Below are 18,783 nucleotides of genomic sequence, written 5' to 3' on the forward strand. Positions count from 1 at the left end.
CGCAAAATGCAAAGGGCCAACGGTGGAAATGATTCCGAAAGAACATCTAGTGTTGATGGCAAAGTATCCTAATTGGAAAAACGACCAGCGTCGGTTGGCAACAATGCAATGTAAAAGCATTGTGGTCCACACAAGGTACACAGCTTCTCAATATTACCTTGAAGGAGTAGTGGCGCTGCTGTTTTTTATCCAATAGGGAGAGGCTATGAATGCCCGGAAGCAGAGGTTTTGCATTTTTGTTGGATATTTCTGCGCATAAAGTGGGGATCCAGCCCAAAATATACGACTCTTCTGGCATCAAAACCCCAAAAAACGGTGGGAAAGTTTTCGTACCAGCCTGGCACAGAGGTTTCACTTGGGTTAGATTTTTTAATGCGAAAAACGCGGTATTAAAATAATTTAACGCAAAGAAGAGCGTCGTGATGCTGCTACTGACTGCTAGGAAGAATCCACGCTTTCGGTCCAACTAGCCGAGCCAAACAGGAGATCTCAATTTCCCGGCATTCCCGTGGTGGATGAAGTGCTCTTTAAGAAACTCGCATAGTCGATGACGCCATTTTTTTCTGTAATTCCCTGTCGGAAACCCTATGACACCAGTAAATCAAACATCGAACCACCGGATGTCTCTATACGTCAATGTCCGAGCGCTGGAGGCATAAAATACGCACTTTGAAGCTAATTTTGCCTGAAAGAATCGAGCCGTTATAAGACCCTCATACGGCTTTCTTTTTATTTCGAATTTTGAAAGCCCTCTTATACTGTTGACCTCAGCGTGCTGCTCTGTATATTATGTACGAAAGTTCACACCACACGAGTGGCCTCTTTATTGGCCACAATAAGCCAAGTATGCTGGCGATGTGGTGTGTATCCTGTAGGCATTTCGTGCTACAAGTGTCACGTTGGCTTTCAATGAGCAGGGGTTTCGATGAAGGTTTCCGGACCACCTAATATCACATTGTCGTGGGCTTTCAATGAGCAAGAGTTTCGAAAAAGGTTGCCGGAGCATCTAATACCACATTGTTTCCAAGGTACCGGTAAATTACATGGCGGCTGCCAATGTGAAACTACGCTGTTGGTGGCTGAGTGTCGTTTAGGAACATCCCTCATTGCGTACACGTAGGTGAAGCACTGTTAGAGACCTGTAGCATAGCGGATACAGGCTGCTGTTGGCGCATACAGGATTACTGGACGCGACTGCGCACGCAGTGCGGCAGGGGCAGCGAAACTGCGCTTGCGCACTCGGCGTTCGTTAAATCGGTAAACCTGTACGCTAGTACGTCTCCGCAATGCATCAATTTATTGAACCTTCTTACACGGGTTCCGCCATGCATTCAGTGGTACTTGCAACGCACCATAGGCCCACTAAGTAGAACGATTGCCTGCAAGACGACAAGTCACGAGGTGAGTTGCCTGTGTTGAGCGAAGACACGCTGGTGCTTTTTTTTTTTCATTATTACGAGTTGCCGCGATGCGCAATAGTCGCTATGTGCAATGCCCGCGCATCAGGATTACGGCAGAAGGGCAATGGTCATGGCTGCGGCGGTTACAGGCGACCTGCGCTTAAGTTTCCCGTGTGGATCGTAGTGCTGTAACACAGATCCTAGCGAAAGCAGCAGGCAGTTGTCTGTGGTCCCGCAGGTCTTTTCCGTGCCAGCCGCCCCCGTTTAAAGGTATCAGCTTTCGCCCGCTGTCGAAGCCACACGTAGCGTGCTTCAGCTAAGTCCAGAGAAGCTAGGCAAGGAATCTTAGCAGCGAACCGCGTGCCTGTGATGGTTCAAAATGGGGCCTCGGGTTTGTTGCGACAATTGTTTTTAGGCACCTGTAGTGGTACATTTCAGCGCCATCAGGGTATTGAAGGCTGCATATTGACAATGATTGCCACTGAATCAAAACAGGAAAACGTCCCTTGGTTGATCGAACTTGGGCACTGAAGTTCTAAGAAACAAACAAAAAATTGACAGGCAATCATGATATATGCGGTAATGCGAAATTTGAGCGCCGTTCTTCACGGCTGGCAGGTGGCGTGTTACGTTGCGTCCAGGAATTTCGGCGGAGGCAAAATTCTGGAGGCCCGTGTACTGTGTGATGTCGGTGCACGTTAAAGATCCCCAGGCGGTCGAAATTTCCGGAGCCCTTCACCACGGCGTCTCTCATAGCCTGAGTCGCTTTAGGACGATAATCCCACATAAACTAAACTGAACAGAATTGATACCGTAAGCTGCGTTTTCTTTTGTCAAAACCAGCGGAGGGTTTAGATCGTTCGTTTTGAGGAAAGAAAAGGCTTTCTGTTTCAGCGGATACCTCAATCGCGCTTCGCCCTCTATTTCCGTTGGCCCAGCTTAGGTGCTTGCCGTGGCGGTGGCAGATGCGGGGGATAGCGAAAATCTTTTCCTTCGGATATATTAACTACCGAGCATCCAACGTCAACGACCTTGAGGAATCCTTACCAGTACCTAAGGAATACTCGGCCATACTAAACAACTACAAAGGCAGCAGGATGCGGTACCCACCACCGCAAAAATTCTTAAACAAAAAAGAGGCTGTCACATGGAGACAACTACAAACGGGTTCATATCCAAACCTATACGCACTTGGTAAAGTTCACCCTACACTTTACGAACACAATTGTCCGTGGTGCCATGAAAAACCTGCACTGTATCCCATAAAATGGGCATGTCAAAAAGTCGACGTCGTCCCAGTTATACCAAACCCAAGTGTGGAGCAAAGGGAGGGTCTGCTCTCCAGCGACTTCCGCGATGACCAGATCGGTCAGATACGGCGAGCTCAGCTGACGGCAGCATCCAGCAGAGCCCTGGAATAGGGCCAACCGACCGTTGCGGAGATGGACTCATATGACTGCATAACAGCACTTGCGCTAGAGCTAAATAAAGTTATCCTGTCCTATCCTATCCTATCCTATCCTATCCTATCCTATCCTATCCTATCCTAACCTATCCTATCCTTAGTTATTATAATTATTTCTGATACCAGAGCTGCTACTACTGCTACTGCTACTACTATCAGTGCTACTACTACGTGGCGGTGGTGTCCACCTGACGCGTTACACGGAGGCCTTTGTACCCCTTAAATAGCTTATAATAAATGACTTGCGCAAAGCTACTCCAGCTCTGTAGTAGCTTTGTAGCTCTGTAGTAGTAGTAGCTCTGTAGCTCTGTAGCTCTGTAGTAGTAGCTCTGTAGCTCTGTAGTAGCTCTGTAGTAGTAGCTCTGTAGTAGCGTTTTTACAGCTCTCGCTGTAAAAGCGCATTACACAGCTGCCGTTGTACCGCTTACATGGCTTCTAGTAAATGGTTTATGGCTCATGGGGGGCTTAGTGTTCCAAAGCGACTCAAGCTATGAGGGACGCCATAGTGAAGGGCTCCAGAAATTTCGGCTACTTGGGGTTCCTTAACGTGCACTGACATCGCACAGTACACGGGCCTCCAGAATTTTGCCTCCGTCGAAAGTCGACCGCCACGGCCGGGTTCGAACCCGCGTCTTTCGGGTCAGCAGCAGAGCGCCGTAACCACTGAGCTACCGCGGCGTGGAAATGGCTTGTACAAAGCTAGTAGAGCTTTCGCTGCTAAACCACGAACCCGCGTTCGCTCCGCTTTTCATAGTCTGTATTTACTTCATGCGGCAGCTTCGGGTCGAAACTAGAAAGATGTGCTAGCTGCCGCACGTGATGTCGGGTTGCCGAGATGTGCAAACTGCAACGTGATTTTTGAGCGCGCGTGAGATAGCTGCCACGAGCGAAAGCCTTACCAAAGGGCCCGTCGAGAGCACGCACTTAGCTCGTTGTTCAGACCAGTCAGGCACAGGCGAAAGGTGAGTCAAATCGAAATCGATGTTCGCTCCAGCTATCGTCGACCGCCGCAAACATACCGAGGACTTCAGCGTTCAACGCTTCGCGGCGCTGGCGTCTGTTCAAGCCTATTCAAGCCACTCTGCTGTTCGTGCTAAAGAGAGACGCGGGTCTTGAATATCAAACAGTGCAGAAACTTCGATTAAGCAAAAACGGCATATACGGGGGGATCAATATACTCTAAAGTTCCTGGCCAAAAAATTTCAACGTCTAAATTAGCCGCCCAACCCCTAAAATATCTATATATTTCGCGCCTACGAAACCTGGCAATGGTGATTTTGGAGCGCAATGCTTAAGGACTTCGCACCCGTCGCTTCCCAAGACCGCGTCCCCTATGGTCGCCATCTTGGTTTTGTTTGAAAGCTGGGCCCCTTCCCTACTACCTGGTATTACTCACTACTGCGAAATATTTATAGGACGTCTGCATTCCGCTGTTTTTTGACGCCTCTGCTACAAACTCTGAATGGCTGGCACGCAAAGCTTCGTGTTTGTCGCCAACATGACTAGCCTTACGGAAGTTTCTATTAAGATTTTAGGGCAAAATTTCGTTAGGCTGACACGGCTGAATCCAAGAAGAACTAAACTGGAGCTATGCTATTTTTGTTTGGCTGAGTCTAACATTTGAAATTTTGTGACCCACAATGTCGCCTAACTACAATTCATAATAATGGGGCTTAGACAAAATTTAACATCTCTATATCATCATGTTCTTCAACAACAATAAAGTTAGCATTGCTCCTGATGGCAAGTCTTTGGCTACAGCTCCATTTCAGTCAAAACAAAAAATGTAGAAAGAAAATGTCTTAAAGACCCGTAACAATTTAACTAGTTAGTTTAAGTTATTTTCCTATAACATGGATATACTGAAACTAATTACATTTTAGGGAACAGGAAGGCGAAACACATATGCACACCTAATTTCATAACGATATCTTTAATAATAAAATGTTAATTTCAAGTCCCGCGTCATTCCTCAAGCGAGCTCTCATGGAGAAGACAGACAACATAAAAAAGTTCACAAAGGCAGTAAAACACGTCTTACCATTGAGAACTGCTCTAGCTCACGTTTACAGTTTAGCATTTATATCTGGCAGATGCTTAGGCTGCACGAAAAGTCCCTGAAAAACTGCACGAAAAAACTAAGAGACGCAAGCTACGTGGGTGACCCAGGTCACGTGACCTTGTGGTGTTGTCACAACCTCCCGATCCCCCTCTGGGCAAACTCGATTTGTGCATTTCATTTTCAAGCTCATTACTTTTCGTGTCTGCAGTGCGTTTTTATAATTTCCTGTGTTTGACCATTATAATTTTTTCTTCACCGCTAGCGCCTGTATATTTAACCGCATTTTTTGTTTTATTTCACGAAAGAGACCCCCCCCCCTCTCCTGTCCCCCAGCCCTCAGGCCTAACGGTTGACGGGACGTACTGCTGAAAACTTATCTAAAAATGTTTTTATTGCCATTTAATAATGAAGAGTGAATGACTGATTGACTAATTGACTGACAGTCTGTCTATATTCGCTCTGGCGTTAGATGTCAGCCATTTTTAACATAGTTGTCTGGCGCGCGTATTTAGTACCTAAGCAGGCCGCTTAACCGCAGCAACTACGTGAAAACCACGCTTTTTACGACTCTCAACAAGCCACTGCGGTGGCTCAGTGGTTATGGCGCTCGGCTGCTGACCCGAAAGACGCGGGTTCCATGCCGGCTGCCCAGGTCGGATTTCGATGGAGGTGAAATTCTACAGGCCCGTGTACTGTGCGATGTCAGTGCACGTTAAAGAACACCCGGTGGTCGAAATTATCGGGAGCCCTTCACTACCGCGTCAGTCGTAGGCTTAGACCCTTTGGGACGTTAAACCCCCATAAACCATGAACGAAACGACTCTAAACGCCCTGAACAACTGCTTTCTTGGGTTTTACGATCAAACTTTGTTTGGTGCACCCATCGCTTTATATTCAGATAGCCTGCGCGTGCTCCCTCGGCATCGTTCTCTTGCGGAGCTACCACGCCGTTCTTTGGATGCGAAAAAAGAAAGAACGAAGCTATTCCTGACTCCGGTGGCCTAGGAGGCTGGCGATTGTTTGGAATTGGGTCATTCATGTTGATATCTGTCTATGCACCCTCCTTACCATCATTCCCCAAACAATTTTGTTTATTTGGAGACTTCACCCGAACGAAGAACCAAGGCCGAGCTTAAAACGGCACTGAAAGCCGCCGCTGGAAAGCCGGTACATCATCACCGCCTATGGCGCCAGTGACGGATACCAGGCGGAGGAACTCCGGCTCTGCAACCGACAGCGCAATCACCGCCGCTGCCACTCGCTGTCGTCAGCGGCAAAATATACACACTTCTGCCTCGCAGCCTCCGAAGGCGGATGCAGGGGCTTGCCACCGCAAAAGCACCATCCGGAGGGTATAGCGCTCCGCTCTCCGGAACAAGAGTGGGCCGCAGCCGACGCGATGGCTTTCATTCACTGCTTTCCAGTTCGGCTACTCGCGGTCATGACTGTCTGTAACTACGCCGTGCTTCTTGGAATCATCGCAACTGTGTCCCACGCTGTGGAACCGCCGGTCAGTGAGGCGTCGCCGCTGGCGATGACGGCGGAAGATCTTCGCCTGGAGCGGATCGTGATGGGACTCAACCAGACGGAGTGCAGGGACAGTTGCAATGTTTCCACCGTGGTGAAGCCCAACATGTGCGCATGTCGAAGCCAGAAGGAGTGCTTTCAGATGGGTGACTGCTGCGCAGATCAGTTCCTGGAAGAACTGCTTCCGCGGCGCGCCTGCGTACCGGCTGGGTCCAACCGCGACTTGGTGGCCGTTGTGCAATGTCCCGAAGAGTGGGTTCCCTCAATCCGGAACGATGCTACGAAGGTCCGATGTGAGTCCGAAGACAGGGGCGGAATGAAGTTGTCGTACCTGGACGACTTGCCCGTACTGAGTCGCCATTCCGGACTTTTGTACAGGAACGTGTACTGCGCGTCCTGTAACGGCGATACCAAGCACCTACGAAACTGGAAGCTACATATCGACTGCGAACCAAAGGAAGCGTTTGAGGTGAGAACCGTTGGGATAGAAGGGGTGGATGTAGACAATTTCTTCATAAGGCGCGTATTAATGGGAGGGAAAATACAAGTATTGAACGAAAGCAGTTTCTTTTTGTATTTATTCTCCTTCAACAATGGCCAGAAAATTCAGTTCACCGTTTCGAAAATTGCAGCGCCACGGAGCGGCTACACGGGCGCTCGCGAAGCATCACGGGAAATGTTTGAGCGGCCGTCGAATTTCACGCGTGCCGCCTGCGTTCGTATCTGGGTCGTGCGTGCATATGTGATTATTTTTGTTTGAAATTCTCTGCATATTTTGGCGGAAGGTAGGTGATTGCAGGTGTGGTATATTCAGGGTTTGATGCCCGTGGTGCGATTGGTATCGATAGCCACTATTGTACGCGAGGCGCTCGAAGTCCGGAGGCGGCGCTCAAAGTTGTAAGCCTAGTTAGCACAGCACGCTGACGTAGAAGCCTGCTTCGTTTCACATGTTTCCTACTACTGAGAATGCGAGCGAGGGAAACAATAATAAACCTCCCAGGAGCTGCTGGTCGCTCGGTTTCCGACAACCCTGAAAACAACCTATTGGACGCCATGGATACATGGGCAGGCTGCCTATGATTTTCCCGCATTCAGTGGTCAAATAACTAAGTGCGCCCCTTTTTACTGGTAAGTATACATTTTCAAACAGCTATCGCAGGTTGTTCCAGCTTTCGAATTTTGTTTTTAGTCGTGTAACGAAGGAAAAGGTGCGTCAGAAGTTGTCAGCAAGGTGTTCATCTTTGACGAAATGGAGAATGGCCGCGTAGATGGCATGCCCCAATATGATCAACGCAACGAACGGGTTTCACACATTTTAAGAATTCAGTGTTTTTTTTACATGTTCAAGAGATGTACCTCACACTGAAAACAACTGCTGGCCGGACAACCGCACTATCCATGAAAGCGCAGCTCATTACCGTGGCTCCGAATTGGCACATATGTCCAGCAGTTATGAACAACAGTATTTTTGAGTGGGACACCGTTTATGAACGAATTTTTTCTTCATATAATGTCAGATTTCACTATAACAGTCAATAGATCCGCAGATCCCCCGACGGCAGTCTTGTATTTTTTTTTTTCTATTAACGTTTTTAGTATCGTCAAAGGCGTTCCCTATTGGTTTTCTAAAGCTTTTTTAACTGTTCGATGCGATCGACGGACACTTTAAAGGAAAGATATAGTGCATTTAAAATACTATTTATTTCATTATTATTAGTTTTCACCGCCATTTGGTTCAAGCTCGGGACGACTAGACCGAAAAAAAAAAGTGGTTGTGGTTTTACGCAATTATACCCGGTATACGGCGAAAGCATGTGCTTAGCCTGGTTTGCTCATGGTTCTGCTTTGCTGTGTCGTCGGTGTATCAGTTCCAAAGTAGTATTTATTGACGAAGGCGACGATTTGCAATGCACAGCGCGAGAGTGTGCTGCGTATACTTGCGGATAACAACAAGTCTGTTGCAGCTTAACACGAGGCATGATCGGCTGCGGCGATAGTATAGTGCTCTCGTGCAGCGACCACTGCAGCTGATCTGTTCGCGCCGTCGCGGGTTTGAAACCTCGCAGCGGCAATATTTATTTTATTCATTTATTTATGGTTTGGTCAAGGTCACCTTCAAGGTCAAGCTTCACACAAACTCAGTGAGCCGGTTTGAAGTATTGCTTTCAAACTAAAAGTCTCCGTTATCACCCTCCTGAAGTTAGTGACGTGGGCGCCTAGCCTCTAAGATCCGGGCCCTAGAAACTGTGTCCTCCAAACGCAGTTTACTTGCAAAATTGGCCGGTGACTGCGACACCTGTATTTCGTTTTTTTTTTTTTTTTTCTAGCTGACACATGCTCCGGTTTCGGTATGAGTGGCATTTCTGGGATGAGAATGGGGTAACCTGTCGTTACAGGCCAACTTGAGTTCATCCACAGGGTGCGTTTAATTTTCGAAAAGAAACAAACTGCAGCGGCAAATAGATTACGCTAGGCTTTTTGAAAGCTTATCTGCTAAACAACATAAGATTCACGATTATGTCGTTTACGGTTATAAAACTATTGCCTTCTTTAGGAAAGGCCGAAAAAATTTTTTCACGGGGAGTGGAAACAAGCATATTTAATATGTTTTTTTGTATACTGTATAAATTATAGATTTTCAGCAAATATTTACGGCACCTTCAAGCGATGCATTTCATCATTGTTGATATAATTTGGAAGAAGTTGACGTGTGCCTTATTTTTTATTTTAAACTCCTTCAGGAAAAAGGCATGCAGATTCATTGTGCCCAGTCATAAGACAATGACACGAAAGCAGTCAGATTGACCGAAAATTTGGACCAGTCGACCATTACTTAACGTCATCTATAATCACCGAATCTTCCGAGACAATACCTATCCCTGCAAAACTGCCTTACACACCACTCAAAGAGCCGCCGCGGTGGCTCAACGGTTATGGTGCTCGGCTGCTGACCCGAAAGACGCGGGTTCGATCCCGGCCGTGGCGGCCGAATTTCTTTGGAGGAGAAATTCTAAAGCCCCGTGTACTGTGCGATGTCAGTGCACGTTAAAGAACCCCAGGTTGTCGAAATTTCCGGAGCCCTTCACTACGGTGTCTCTCATAGCCTGAGTCGCTTTGGGTCGTTAAACCCCGTAAAGCAAACCAAACACCACTCAAAGCAAATGTCGTCTGTAGAACCGCATTGTGTATGTCCTAAAGCCATTCTTGCTTACACGGCACATCTACCTATTTTATGCATAGAATGGCCGGCAGGCAGCAAAAACTGTTAAACACTTCATTGTTTTTCCCTTGCAGGTACTGAAGAATGGAACTGCCACCTACGTAGACTACTCCTTCCAATCACGAAATATTACGTTTCTTTGGGATGCCGGCAAGCCTAAGGCAGAGTGCACCATAGCGATCAAGGAGCTGCAGAAAAAAGGTTTCGCTCTGGATCTCAAGGTTACAGACTGCATACAAAAGCGTTTCGTAATGACCTGTCCAGAGGGTTACCCTGACTCCGAGATCCGAGACAAGTGCCACAGCTACGCGAGCATGGTAAAAGACACCGACAACATGATTGTGTACAGGAACCTCCACTGCGCCTTCTGCAACGGACGCTCTGCAAAAACCCTCACCTGCCATTTGAAAGCCCAGCTGGGTCCATACCATCGAAAGAACTCTTTTACAGGCGAGTCTTACGCCATAGTCATGAACTTTAGCAACTGGCATTCGTCAGCCGTATCGAGCGCACAGGCTAAAATCATATGCGAAAGCGAAGAGATCTATGACCCTGTGACAAACCGTTGCGTGTGGACAGGCTGTCCTGCCGACGTGTGCGTCCGTCGTGACGACTGCCAGTGGACTCGCCTTGAACCCGGCAAGGACGTCGTGCAAGACAACGGGACTCTTCTTCCATCACCAGGCTCTGAAACGCTGCATCCAGACCGCTGGCGTCTAGACAGAACCGGCGCAATAATAGTTTGCATGTCAACACCCGACCATGAATCAGCAATGAGACCAGTCGGCTTTGAAGAAGTGTTGTCTACCGTACTGCTGCTGATTTCAGTGTTGTGCCTTGTGGTACACGTGGTTGCGTATGGCCTGCTACCAAAACTAAGGACCGGCCCATCCAGGCTGGTTTTGTGCCTCGCGATTTCGGTGCTTGTGGCCCAAGGTAGCTTCGTAGCCGGCGGACTGTTCCTCAAATCCGGTTCGGCAGTTTGCATCGCGTGCGCTGTAGTCTCCCACGGCGCCCACCTCGCAGCTTTCTTCTGGATGAACGTGATGGCAATGGACGTCCAAAGTACTTTCCGCAAGGGTGTCCGCGGCAGTTCGCAAGCCGTGAGCGCGTTCTTGAAATATTCAGCGTATGCGTGGTTGGCGCCGGCGATACTGGTGGCTACGGCTTCAACGTTGCAGTATGTGAAGCCGGAATCGCCGTGGAGCCCTTCGTATGGTTCGCCTTTCTGCTGGATAAATCGGCCACTCAGTCTGGTTGCATTCTTCGCGGCACCCGTGCTAATCATGCTAATAGCAAACACCATTTTCTTCATTCTGACGGCACGCAGCATCCATCAAACCAGTAAGCAGGTAAGATTACAACTTTGCTCCCGAATGATGTTCCTCACTTCTGCTAGAAAAGGTAGGACTATAAGTAATATATCACATTCATGCAGGCCTACCTAAAATTAGAATCCGCCAGCTTGATTCAAGGTATTCTTTAAGTAAAGTGTTTTTTTGAATTATGCCGACAATACTTGCCTTCGCATATCCCATAGTTATCCGATTTATAGTTGCACAACATGTGATTGCCTCTATGGCTTCAAAAGGAAGCGACGGTCTCTGCTGCTTAGAATTCATACACATTCGGGAAGGAGCACTACTGAAAAAAATGTGCAAATATTCCGAAGTCAAGAGTAAAATTGTCGAACCTCCTTCGCTATAGCTTAAGTATATGAGTAGAAAATTTATGTAGAAAAAACAATCTTAGAATTGTAATGCTACTATTGCTATTACTACTTCATCTACTTCTCTGGTCTCACTGCCTGTCTTGCAGCGCAATTACGAAAAAAACAACAGATTACAGGTCATGGTATGATCTTCGTGACATTAATGGCACTTAGGTTGTAGGAGATGGTCCTTTAATTACCACTTTGCTGTGTATGGTGCGCTGATTTTGAGAAAGCTCAGAGGGAAATTCTTTTCTGTTATGGACTATAAAATGCCTAAAAACTTGTGCAGAATTAGTGAGTTTGGGAAAAAAGCCTTAAAAGATACAGTTACACTGTGAGTATGCGACAATTTATTCAATTATTTCCTACGGTCCCCACGTGCAGTACTGCAGAGGGAAGTCTGGTACGCTAGAGTTTATGGAGATACTGGCACATGAAAAAAATAAATAGGAGAAAAATAAGTGCTCACACGAATACATAAATATTACCAGCACACTTGTGCTTTAATATAGCAATATTTTTGTTCTGCTCAGGTATATTTAGGAAGTTGAAGTGCTGAAGGCGTTTACTGCTGGCGACAGGCAGTTATAAACACGTCCGTCGAAGTGCAAAAGCTGACTGCCACCTGCAAGCTTCTTGACAGAGGAAGGGTGCAGTAGCAGTCAAAACGTCGGTCACTTTTGGCGTTGACCGGCAGAGGAGAGTTCGATTAGTCAAGAGGTCAATGTATTCCAGCAGTAGTCTCGTTTAAAGCGGACAAAGCTTGCTCTCACTGAACGTTACACAGCGAACCCATTTTGATTAAAATAGCCGCCGCGGTGGCTCAGCGGTTATGGTGCTCGGCTGCTGACCCAAAAGACGCGGGTTCGATCCCGGCCGCGGCGGCTAGAATTTCTTTGGAGGAGAAATTCTAGAGGCCCGTGTACTGTGCGATGTCAGTGCACGTTAAAGAACCCCAGGTGGTCGAAATTTCCGGAGCCCTCCACTACGGCGTCTCTCATAGCCTTAGTCGCTTTGGGACGTTAAACCCCATAAACCAAACCAAACCTAAAATGACGTCAAACGAAAACGCGTATTTCGCCTCTACATGTGTTCGTAGCAAGGCGAGCAATCATAATTTTTATCTACTCGATCATGAAGCTTCTTTGCTATTCCGTGGTGCCTTACGGTAAGCCTTGCTGTATAGAGAAAGAGAGAATCCCTTTAGTGAAAAAGCAGACAATTTAGCCGGCGTCTAAAAATCACTGGCAAGTTGCTCTGCGTGGGGAACGAAGTTTAGGCAGTAAAGGCTCAAGGAGAGTGGTGCGTAAAGGGTGAAATAAAAAAAGGGGAAAAGATAAAATGCGGCCATTAAATGCATACTACGATGCATCGGCGAGTAGCGATGTCGCATATGAAATGATGAAGTGCACAGTCCGACGTACGAGCTAACAAATTTCACCGCGGGAAGAATGGTTGAGGCTAATGTGCAAAGTGAAATTATAGCTTGTCAAGATGTCCACTGTCCTTTAAATATGCAAATAAAAAGTTCATTGTATGTCTTTGTTGCCTAGGGCAGGCTAAGGGACCTAAAACACTGTCCATTGTCAGGGGCACTGGAGAGCTTCTCCATGCAATGTTCATATGCTTTAGTAAAACGAGCTTTTAGGCAAGTTGGTTACTTTGCATCCACATAACTGCAGCGTAAGAAATGACGAGCGCAAAGGCAGAAACACCTACGACACCGACAAACACAGCATTTGTCCGTGTCGTAGGTGTTTCTTCCTTTGTGCTCGTCATTTTTCCCCTGCAGTTATCTGGAAGCAATGTTCATAGTACGCTCGCTCGTCAACATATGCAGCACACTCAAGCAGGATATGTTCCACCGTTGCTGTATCCCTGAAACACCCCAGTAAACCACCGCTCCAGCCCTCAGCTTAAGCTGCGGGCGGGAAAAGAGAGTCACGAGCAGTAAAACGGCTACAACCTGTTTTTCACGAATCTCGCATTTGCGGTAAGCTGTGCAAGTGCTTGACCCTAGCACCCGCTCGCAGACGAAGGTGGCCCGCAGCTCAGTGCACAAAGGAGGTGTCCGTAGCGTGTGCACCGAGCAGAGACGACTGGCGCTCTACGTCAAGCTGGCTATGGTGTTCGGGCTGGCTTGGGTGTTCGGCTTCGCGGCTGCCCTCACGGGCCTGCGCGCCCTCTGGTACCCATTCATCGTACTCTGTGGTCTTCAAGGGGCCTTCATATTCCTCGCATTCACCTTCAAGAGGAGCGTGCTTCTCATGGTAAGCGGGCCATCTGCAACTTCTAAGATGGATAATGATCGACGTGGAACCGAAACCGAGAAACACGAAACTCACTCAAACGAAGATAATCCAAATAAACTGTTATAAAATGCTTCCAATTAAGGCCGTTGGCACCAGCTGAGGTTCAGGTTAAGAGGTTGACTTTGTTGCAAGCTGCAGTTGAGATGAGCCTTGCTGATTCTTCAGGCAATTGCTGCACCGGCTCACAATGAGCCATACTGGGTGTTTCACTTCTGATGCTCTGCAAATTTTAAAAAATGGGCTCCGTGAGTTAGAAGAGTTTATTTCGGCATGGCATTCTCAGCTCTGTACCTCATCAGAATACAGCTAAGAGATGCTAATTAGCAGGCTGTTTAACTAATACTGAATAGTTAGCTTTTTAACTGACATTGTCAGTCTCCTTATTCACTGAGAGGCATGTGAGGCGTTCACTGTAGCGCGTACACAACAAGCCTGCCGTCTGGCATCGCTGTGAACAATTATTACGTATCTCCATTTGTGCGGAGAAATAGTAATATATGTCCTTTAATTCGTTTTGGTCAGATTGGTTTGGTTTAATTGATGGTCAGAGGTTGGTGTGGAGGAAGCTGGGTCAAATACTGCGCATGGCTTGTAACCTTACGGAATATGTGAAGGCGCATGCGCATGTAAATCGTTTCATCTCTCATATATCATTTCGATTCGGAAACAATATTCTACCACCTAATAGCATTTACACACCACAAGAAATTTTTAGTTTTCTCACGGAACACGCTAATCATAATTCTTTACACGCATGTGCAAATTTTTTTATAAACTTTCAAAATAGTTGGAAACTGTACTATCTACCAGGATTTGTGAAATTATTACCGTACTTACCAAGGAATAATTTTCGTTGTTGAATGACATGACGAGAACGAATAAGTTGGGTTGAGTTAGGGTTTGGTTTGGTTTATCGGGTTTAACGTCCCAAAGCGACTAAGGCTATGAGAGACGCCGTAGTGGAGGGCTCCGGAAATTTCGACCACCTGGGGTTCTTTAACGTGCACTGACATCGCACAGTACACGGGTTGAGTTAATCTTCATCTTTACAATTTGAAATATGCTTAATTCGCCTGAAAGAAAGAAATCGGACTGCGGGATCGTAATTAACTAAGCTGTCTACAAAGCGCCACAAAGGGTTAATTTCTGGCGTGTTCGTTAGAATCTACACTAGAACCTTACCGGCAATCAGCGTGCCTGACATTCCGGGGTTCCACTTACCGCAGCGGTAGCTTAGTTATTTGGCATGGGGGAAGCGCATTGCTCAATCCACAGTGCAACTGGGTACTCACCGGTCATCCAATGGATACAAGCTTTCTCAGGCGTGGTGCTCGGCTTACGTGGGATGAAATACTTGGGAAAAAGGTATTTGACCCCACTTTGTGCAGATGCTAATAACTCGTTCCATGGCTCTCAGTCACCAAAGCTGCCGTTGCGCATTAAAATTAAGCATCATCATCACCAATTCGGCTCCAATTAACGACGGGCCTAATCAGAGTGATTCTTGGAAACGTCAATTTACTAAGCGTACTTAAGATTATTTGAGCACGAACAAGATTGAAAATTCTTTCTAGTTAAGTGGAATTCGAAATATGGAACGCAAGTTTAATGCACTTAGAATTGACGGGAACAAATCGCCTGCTCGAATAAATCGGAATTTCGAATTTTCACCAGCTCCGAGTAATACGGCTCTCACCGATCCCGGCCGCGGCGGCCGGAATTTCTTTGGAGGAGAAATTCTAGAGGCCCGTGTGCTGTGCGATGTCAGGGCACATTAAAGTACCCCAGGTGGTCGAAATTTCCGGAGCCCTTCACTACGGCGTCCCTCATAGCCTGAGTCGCTTTGGGACGTTAAACCGCATAAACCAAACCAAACCAATCCAGAAACTCTTGACAAACGGTTTTAGCTTGCGTGGTTTCAGTCGAGTGCCGCGTGGTTCTTAAAACTTGCGGAGGAAATTTGAACATTCGGCACACCTCATTACTCAATGGCATCCCCCCAAGCGCAGCTATACGGCTTCAAAGGAAAGCTATGTTGGTCAAATGTTTAGGGGAATCCCCCAAGGTGGAGTAGATTTGTAATAAGGGAGTAATTACTCATTGGCATCCGCCCGAGCGCAGCCATACGGCTGCAAAGGAAAGCTATACAGCTTTCTCAGAAACTTCGTAGTTAAAGAAAATTTCGTCCTGGTCCAGGGTTCGAACCCAGGACCACCGCTACACCGGAGCAGTCGCTCTACCAATTGAGCTAACCAGGACGGCAAGCTTATGGTAGGGCGAGAGCGAATTGATCAATAACTCGAAGTGGGAACTGTGTTGGTCAAATGTTTAGGAGAATCCCCCAAGGTGGAGTAGATTTGTAATAAGGGAGTAATTACTCATTGGCATCCACCCGAGCGCAGCCATACGGCTGCAAAGGAAAGCTATACAGCTTTCTCAGAAACTTCGTAGTTAAAGAAAAATTCGTCCTGGTCCGGGGTTCGAACCCAGGACCACCGCTACACCGGAGCAGTCGCTCTACTAACTGAGCTAACCAGGACGGCAAGCTTATGGTAGGGCGAGAGCGAATTGATCGATAACTCGAAGTGGGAACTGCTAAGGGAGTAATTACTCATTGGCATCCACCCGAGCGCAGCCATACGGCTACAAAGGAAAGCTATACAGCTTTCTCAGAAACTTCGTAGTTCAAGAAAAATTCGTCCTGGTCCGGGGTTCGAACCCAGGACCACCGCTTTTTTTTTAACTACGAAATTTCTGAGAAAGCTGTATAGCTTTCCTTTGTAGCCCTATGGCTGCGCTCGGGTGGATGCCAATGAGTAATTACTCCCTTATTACAAATCTACACCACCTTGGGGGATTCCCCTAAACATTTGACCAACACAGTTCCCACGTCGAGTTATTGATCAATTCGCTCTCGCCCTACCATAAGCTTGCCGTCCTGGTTAGCTCAATTGGTAGAGCGACTGCTCCGGTGTAGCGGTGGTCCTGGGTTCGAACCCCGGACCAGGACGAATTTTTCTTTAACTACGAAGTTTCTGAGAAAGCTGTATAGCTTTCCTTTGTAGCCGTATGGCTGCGGTCGGGTGGATGCCAATGAGTAATTACTCCCTTATTACAAAGGAAAGCTATGCAGCTTTCTCAAAAAGTTCGTAGTTGGAGAAAAAAATCGTCGTGGTCTAGCGGTCGAACCCGCGACCAGGGCTTCACCGAAGCAGTCGCTCTACTAACTGAGCTACCCGGGACGGCTAGCTTATTAGGTGGGGTGATAGCAAATTCACCAGTGAGTCGAAGCGGTTCAAGCCTTATATTGAATTGCCTAAAGTTGAGTAGGTATGTAATCAGGGAGTAGTTACTCATTGGAATCATCCCAAGCACAGCCATGCGGCTATGAAGGAAAGCTAACAACCGTTTGTGGCCGTATGGCTGCGCTTGGGTGGATGCAAAGGAGTAATTACTCCCTTATTACTAATCTACTCCACCTTGGGGGTTCTACAAAGCATTTGACCCACACCTCATTCATTTTCTACGGCTATCAGATATAGTCGGTTAGAGCCCTGTAACTATTTTAGAAACCAGATTTTTGCACCACGCAGGAACAGTACGCCATCAGATCGTACAGTTTGGTCAAAAGTGCCAGAAATATGCTATTGACTTTCGCGGGAGTCCCCATTGTCGGCCGACACATGGCGCCGGTTGATGTTGTCCATGAAAGCTGGGGTTGATCTGTTTATTTATTCAGAGCTCACAATGCCCGGAGGCATTACAGTGGGAGGAGGAAGAAGGAATGCTTATATCACAAGTATAAGACGGGTGAACTGTTACCACACGTCAACGGAATATGCCTAATAGGCAAATAGTCGTAATGAGAACTATGAACGTCGCAAAAACCAAAAATAAAGGATAAATACCAAGAGCCACAGTAAGAACTCAACATTGAAAAGCAGATATCATTGTACGCAGCACTGACAACATTGCGAGGCAAATGGCCAGACTCTGACATTGTTTTGGGAAGAAATGACATCCTAAACAACTTTCTATGGCAAGAAATTTTGCACAGTTTCAAATATTGTGTGGTTATGGGGGGTTTAACTTCCTAAAGCGACTCGGGCTATGAGGGACGCCGTAGTGGAGGGCTCCGGAAACTTCGACCACCTGGGGTTCTATAACGTGCACTGACATCGCACAGCACACGGGCCTCTAGAATTTCTCCTCTATCGAAATTAGGCTGCCGCGGCCGGGATCGAACCAGCGTCTTTGGGGTCAGCAGCCGAGCACCGTAACCACTGAGCCACTGCGGCGGGGTGGTATACGCTATGAAATCATTTAAAACGTAATTTTTATCGTCTGTTGTTCAGCAGGTCGGAGTCTAATTCTTGTTTTCTTCTTGTAGCACCGAACTACCGCGCGTAATTTTCGGTGGCTAAGCGAGCAGCCATATATTGAATGCGCTCTAATTTTTGCTCGTCTTGAATGATAGACGGATCCCTAACAGTGCATGCATATACATGCAATCCTCTTTGCAGGTGAAAGAGATGATCTGCGGTACCCGCCCGGACCAGGGACAACGTCCACGCAGCACTTCGTGCACACTCACCACGGAGCTCCGCTCGAACCTGTCCGCGTCGGATCTACACGTGATTCAAAGCGCAGCGGTCGGGACTCGCCCGCTCCCATAAATAACCTGAACGAAGGCCCAGAAGCCGGTGCTGCGCCGGACCTAGATATTTCTGTGTTATAGCCCGAACATCATTTCAGAGTACCTTAACTACTTCTGTTCAGAGAGCAGTGGCGGTTCTAAAAGCGGAAGGGGGGGGGGAAGTGGACTCCCCCCCCCCCCCCCCCCCTCAAAAGCCTTTGCATATTTTCCCGGACGTCCGTTTTCGGGCACTCATAGGGCGAGATGTAATTTTTGACGTAGAACTGGAAAGCTTTTTCCTCCGTGATGCGTCAAGTAGACCCCTACTTTGTACGTTCACCGTGTTAGCGGCTGCCTTATTTCACACAATTCCACCTTCTACACGTTGGTAATTATACGTGCATAATTCGTAGTGATTGTCGAGGTATCGTGGTCCTGCCGTGCCCC

The 18,783-nt window shown here is 47.4% G+C and overlaps 1 protein-coding gene across 1 annotated transcript; it reads left to right on the forward strand.

Moving 5' to 3' along the window:
• The first annotated feature begins 5,818 nt into the window (after nucleotides 1-5,818).
• On the forward strand, nucleotides 5,819-18,487 carry LOC149346866 (uncharacterized). The gene is made up of 4 exons (XM_089586730.1): nucleotides 5,819-6,923; nucleotides 9,749-11,026; nucleotides 13,422-13,658; nucleotides 18,224-18,487. The coding sequence occupies exons 1-4, from the start codon at nucleotides 6,327-6,329 to the stop codon at nucleotides 18,374-18,376; spliced, it is 2,265 nt and encodes a 754-aa protein (XP_089442856.1). The 5' UTR covers nucleotides 5,819-6,326; the 3' UTR covers nucleotides 18,377-18,487.
• Nucleotides 18,488-18,783: the final 296 nt, after the last annotated feature.

The sequence above is a fragment of the Amblyomma mixtum genome, chromosome 4 (assembly GCF_055824585.1).
Source record: "Amblyomma mixtum isolate Tamu chromosome 4, ASM5582458v1, whole genome shotgun sequence".
NCBI lineage: Eukaryota > Metazoa > Arthropoda > Arachnida > Ixodida > Ixodidae > Amblyomma > Amblyomma mixtum.

Excerpts from the sequence above, each read along its gene's own strand:
- LOC149346866 (XM_089586730.1), top strand. The coding sequence starts at position 6,327 with ATGGCTTTCATTCACTGCTTTCCAGTTCGGCTACTCGCGGTCATGACT. Across the intron at positions 11,027-13,421 it reads TCCATCAAACCAGTAAGCAG|ACGAAGGTGGCCCGCAGCTC; the intron begins GTAAGATTACAA and ends ACCCGCTCGCAG. Across the intron at positions 13,659-18,223 it reads AGAGGAGCGTGCTTCTCATG|GTGAAAGAGATGATCTGCGG; the intron begins GTAAGCGGGCCA and ends TCCTCTTTGCAG.